The sequence below is a fragment of the Cajanus cajan genome, chromosome 5 (assembly GCF_000230855.2).
Source record: "Cajanus cajan strain Asha chromosome 5, NIPB_CcT2T_4, whole genome shotgun sequence".
In the NCBI taxonomy this organism is placed as follows: Eukaryota; Viridiplantae; Streptophyta; class Magnoliopsida; order Fabales; family Fabaceae; genus Cajanus; species Cajanus cajan.
In genome coordinates this window covers 48,893,370-48,898,962 of record NC_138521.1, presented here as the reverse complement: position 1 = coordinate 48,898,962, position 5,593 = coordinate 48,893,370, and the positions used below count along the sequence as shown (strand labels likewise).

Genomic DNA, 5,593 nt, shown 5'->3' with positions numbered 1-5,593 from the left:
AAGAAATACATTGAAACTCTCTTGACGAAGTTCAAGATGAGTGGTTGCAAGACTGTCACTACTCCACTTGTGACAAAGGAGAAACTACAGAAAAATGATGGAGCACCAGATGCTAATGCATCTCGCTATAGAAGTTTGATTGGAAGCTTACTATATTTAACAGCCACACGACCAAACATAATGTATGCTGTAAGTCTTTTATCAAGGTTTATGCAAAGCCCAAGCCAAATTCACTTTGGAGCAACTAAAAGAATTCTAAGATATCTACAAGGCACAAGGGAGTTTGGTATATGGTATAAAACCATGACCAACTCAAGGATGATTGGCTACACCGATAGTGATTGGGCAGTATCAATAGATGACATGAAGAGTACATCGGGATATGTCTTCTTACTAGGATCTGGATTTTTCTCTTGGGCGTCAAAGAAGCAAGCGACTTGCACAATCAACCGCAGAAGCAGAGTATATAGCAGTTGCTAAAACTACAAGTCAAGCAATATGGCTACAGAGAATACTTGAAGAAATGAGTGAACAAGATGGACCGACTGTTATATACTGTGATAACAGATTAGCAATAACAATGGTAAAGAATCAAGTTCATCATCAAAGAATGAAATACATAAGCATAAAATATCACTTTATCAGAGAAGTAGAGACAACTAAGCAAATTCAACTGGAATACTGCTCAACAGAAGATCAAGTTGCAGACATATTTACAAAGGCACTATCAAGAGCGAAGTTTGAACAACTACGGACTATGCTTGGAGTTACCAAAATTTGCATCAAAGAGAAGTGTTAAATTATGATGCAAATTGTAGAAAAGAAAAAGAAAATTCAAGAAACATAAGATAAGATGTATAAGAAAGAAAAAGAAAATTCTAGAAACATAAGATAAAATGTATAAGTCTCTAGAAAAAACTAAAAGAGTGTAGAGACTTGAAGAATTTAGAAAATTATAGATATTTTCACCATCATCTAAAGATGGAACACCATGTCTATAAATAGGCAAATTGGGACATTATTGTAACAATAACAACAATTACCACTACTACTACTACTCTCTAAATTGAAATAAGTTCCTATTATTTTACCAACTATTCCCTTGACAACTATTAAATACTAACAGTTTGATTTGCAGACCAAATTCTCCTAATACCATATTAAACTAAGAAAACTGATTTCACGTCATTACATAGATGATAAAAGAGATTGTATTTATATATTTAAAAGGAAAAACTAATAACTAATTTTAGCAGAATTAGTTATAACCAACACACTAAAATTAAAATGACTAAGAGTATATTAGACCGTAAGATTGTATTAGTTAATACTTTTCAAGTTTTCATGTAGCACATAGCTCTACATTAAGTTATTGTATTTGTATAGAAGTATTGCAATCATCTCGATTATTGTGTTTGATGTTTAACCCTAATGTATTCATTCACATTAAATTTACGTTAACCTTTTCTTTATTCAAAATTTTAAAAATATTGGTTATTTTTGGCATTTGTAAATTTTGGACTTGTTTAAATGGGTATTTATGGTTAAACACTTGTTTGTGGGAACATCATTATGCATTTTTTTAAACCATTCTATTCTTAAAATATAATGTTTTATTTAAAATTTAATTTTTGAATTTTTTTATTGAAAATTAAAGTTTCTATGTATCCATAGCATTAAGTTATATATTTTTAATAAAATAAATAAATTTTAATTTCTTAATCAATGTCAACCAGAAGAATTTAACTTAAAAAAATTGATTGATGAGATGAATAAAATTATTTAAAAACTAAAAGCAGGAAATTAATCAATTGTTTTATCAATGTACAGTTAACAATCATTTTTCATATGAATTAATTAGTATTCCCAAGTGGAAACTATTCATAGATGTTTACAGCAAAACAGAAAGGGCGTGTTTGAATTAGCGGTCGATTGGTTACACGTCACAGCTTAGTGAGAAAAGCATTATAATGTTAAACGCGTAGTGGAAAGTGAGATCAGTAATATCGAAAGCAAATAAATAGACCCAAAATAATTGTAAAACAAACTAGTTAATTTCTCACATGTGACTTGCGCTGTATATAAATATGACAACGTTTTGAAGCTACTCTTCACATTAGGGAAAAGGAAAAAATCTTTGAATTCCCGATCGAAGAGACTTGAGCTAGCAAGTGATTCAATCATTATTCAGACAGATATGGCTAAGCAAGAGGATCAGAAAAACCATCTCTTCGGCATCAATGATCTCTCTCATAAGACCCTTCTTCAGAGCGATGCACTCCATCAAGTCCGATCCATTCAACAAACTATTGCATATCTCTCTCACACAACATAAACAATATTTTCCTTTCCATGTCTCACGTTCGCTAATACTTGTTCTAATATTGCAGTATATACTTGAAACGAGTGTGTATCCAAGAGAGCACGAGTGCTTGAAGGAGCTCCGCGAGATGACAGAAAAACACCCTCGGTAATAACATGCTTATTTCCAACCTTAATTACCATATATAGAATTGTTAGTTTTAGTTTTAGTTCCATGCTTTGACATGATATATAATAAAACAGGAACCGCATGGCTACACCACCCGACGAAGGACAACTTCTGAGTATGCTTCTTAAGCTCACGAATGCCAAGAACACATTGGAAATTGGTGTATACACTGGTTACTCTCTGCTCTCCACTGCCCTGGCTCTTCCCCATGATGGAAAGGTCCATACTTTTTCATTACCACATAATTAAACTTTTTATTATATGGAGTACATCATTATAAAAGCCATGAATTTTAGTTTGTAACTTATTTAACTACTTGGTTTCATTAGATCTTGGCTTTGGATGTGAACCGCGAATATTATGAGCTAGGATTGCCCATGATTCAAAAAGCTGGAGTGGCTCACAAGATCGACTTCAGAGAAGGACCTGCTCTTCCTCTTCTTGATGAGTTGCTTAAAGATGTGCGTGCACCTCTTGTCACCATCTCAATTAATTTTTAATTTTTAGCCATGATCGCAAATTGAGAAAGAGAGAAGAAAGAAAAAAAAAAAAAAATATATATATATATATATATATAAAAGAAGAAATTTGTTTATTTTAAGAATAATTCTATTTGTTTAATAATTTATGTTTTATATCAAATTTTAACTACTTAACTATTAAATTTAAAATTTAAAATAATATATTAAATTTTTAAATTTTTAAAAAAATTTAAAAATTATTTTATATATTGATTTGATAATTAAACAGTAACAATTTTGCAGGAAAATAACAAGGGAGCGTTTGATTTTGTTTTCGTGGATGCTGATAAGGACAACTACTTGAACTATCACAAGAGGGTAATTGAGCTTGTGAAGATTGGAGGTGTGATCGGATACGATAACACTCTATGGGGTGGATCTGTGGCGGCGCCACCTGATGCGCCGATGATGGATTACATTAAGCCTTTACGAGGTCACGTAATAGAGCTCAACAAGTATCTGGCTCAAGATTCCAGGATTGAGATTTGCCAGTTACCGGTGGGTGATGGGATTACCCTATGCCGCCGCATCATCTGATTATTTCCGCATCGTCTTTGATTCTTCATGAAGGGTTACCTACATAATCAGGTTGCGTGATGGGAGAAATATATACTATATAGATCAAATTCTCAAGATGTTCTACCATGTTTTTTATTATTATTTATTTAAATTCTACCATGTTTTTTATTTATTTATTTAAATTCTACCATGTTTTGATCTTTTTGTTTTTCTTGTCACGTTGGAGAATTTTCCTGAAAGGATGGATATATCTTATCTATCGCTATCGTATATTTAGCTTTGGAATAACTTTGCAAAATATTGATTTTAAGAAATTTAAGAGATAAGTTATGCTTAGATTCATATTTCCTAAAAAATGTGAAAATTATTGTTCAAACTATTCCATTGGTGGAATTGTTTCTCACCTTTGTTCTAACTTATAATGTCACATGAAATTTATAAATAGCAATTTTATTTTGCGCTAATGCATAAGAGATTTTTTACATCGCTTAAAAAACATATTGGACATTAATTATTATAGATATCAATGATGTTAAATAATGTGGCTTTCTACATTATGTTAGATATAAACCAATGCAGAATTGTGAAAATTCAATTTAGAAACACTGAATTACAACATGTGAAACTTCAAGAGAGAAGTTACACGAAGGTTTCCAATAAACTTTTGGTAAAGATTTGATTCGCGTTGAAACATATATTCAATCAGTTCAAAATTTCAACCGATAAATAGTTGTTTAAAACTAAAAAACTGAGCATTGCTTTAGTTGGTGTAGAATATTAGGCCTTCAACAACAATAGTTTATGATATAATAGGGTGTTTGTATTTGATATCTATTCAATAATTGAGTTCACTTTTGAATAAGCTCATCAATTATAAATATTTTTCTAAAAAGTATGAAACGACACATGGAGGCATGGCATTTGAGTAGTTGTTGTGGGATAGTTGGGTTCGCATGTGTTCTGGCATAAAGTATATTATTGATTAGAATAATCGATATTTATTCTATTGTAGCAATCAATAATAGTGTCACGAGCAAAATTTGTTTATAACGTAGTAAGTAAAAAATATGTAGCAAAATAAAAAAAATAATAATTGAAAACATCAACTGCAGTAAAAAGTGTATGATTTATATTTTTAATTCTAAGTATAAATATTAATTTAATATATTTTTCACCTTTAAATTTTTGTTTTCTTAAATCTCTACATAACTTTTTTACTCATTTTAATTTCTAACAAATATAAGTGCATATTATCAAAATAAAATTTTTATTTTAATGAAAGAAGAACATCAATCATATATTAAAAAAAATAACTTATCTAACGTATATATCCGTCAGAAAATTATCTATTGGAAATATAAATTTTTTTATGGATTTTTTTCGTCAGTAAAATCCATCAAAAATATAAATTTTTGACAAATTTATATTTGTGGAAAATTATCCGTCAGTAATTTTTTCTTGTAGTGGTTCTTTTTGTTTTTACTCTCACATTTTGGGTCCGGACATTAAGATCTTTTTGTTCGTTAAAATTTTTTTAGAGACTAAAACTAATAAAAATTGTTCATCAACTAAAAAAGATGAAAAATTACAAAAGTTTATCAACTGAAAAATTAATATCCTATAAATATTATCTATTATTATAAATAATATATATATATATATATATATATATATATATATATAATGCAAATACTATACATATGGGAAAATACTGCTATATATGTATCATATGTTTGAAACTCTGGAGGTTCTATTTGTAATTTTGTAGGTATTATTGTTTCTAATCCGAAAGATTTCTTTTTAAGAAAAAAAGGTTGGATACTTGTATCCTCATTTAATACGTTTCACTATTTGGCTGACAAAAAATAAAGAATAAATTTAGTAAAATCGAATTAGAAATGTGTTGCACTAACTTGTAGAACTTTGATAAACTCACTGTTAGAAAAACGAAAATTGTCACTAAAAATTGATACTAATTGCTATTTTGTTTCAATCAAGCCAGCAAGGATCTATTGTTTATCTAAATAAAGTGTGATAATGATGGATAAAACTTCTGTTATAC

The 5,593-nt window shown here is 29.4% G+C and overlaps 1 protein-coding gene across 2 annotated transcripts; it reads left to right on the top strand.

Annotated features, from left to right (window-relative positions):
• Nucleotides 1-2,075: 2,075 nt before the first annotated feature.
• Nucleotides 2,076-3,731, top strand: LOC109793591 (caffeoyl-CoA O-methyltransferase). Of its 2 annotated transcripts, XM_020353064.3 has the most exons (5): nt 2,076-2,287; nt 2,391-2,470; nt 2,566-2,710; nt 2,821-2,952; nt 3,256-3,731. In XM_020353064.3, the coding sequence occupies exons 1-5, from the start codon at nt 2,198-2,200 to the stop codon at nt 3,547-3,549; spliced, it is 741 nt and encodes a 246-aa protein (XP_020208653.1). In that variant the 5' UTR covers nt 2,076-2,197; the 3' UTR covers nt 3,550-3,731. The 2 variants fall into 2 exon arrangements, with proteins under 2 accessions (XP_020208653.1, XP_020208652.1); XM_020353063.3 differs by having other exon boundaries at nt 2,124-2,470.
• The last annotated feature ends 1,862 nt before the right edge of the window (nt 3,732-5,593 follow it).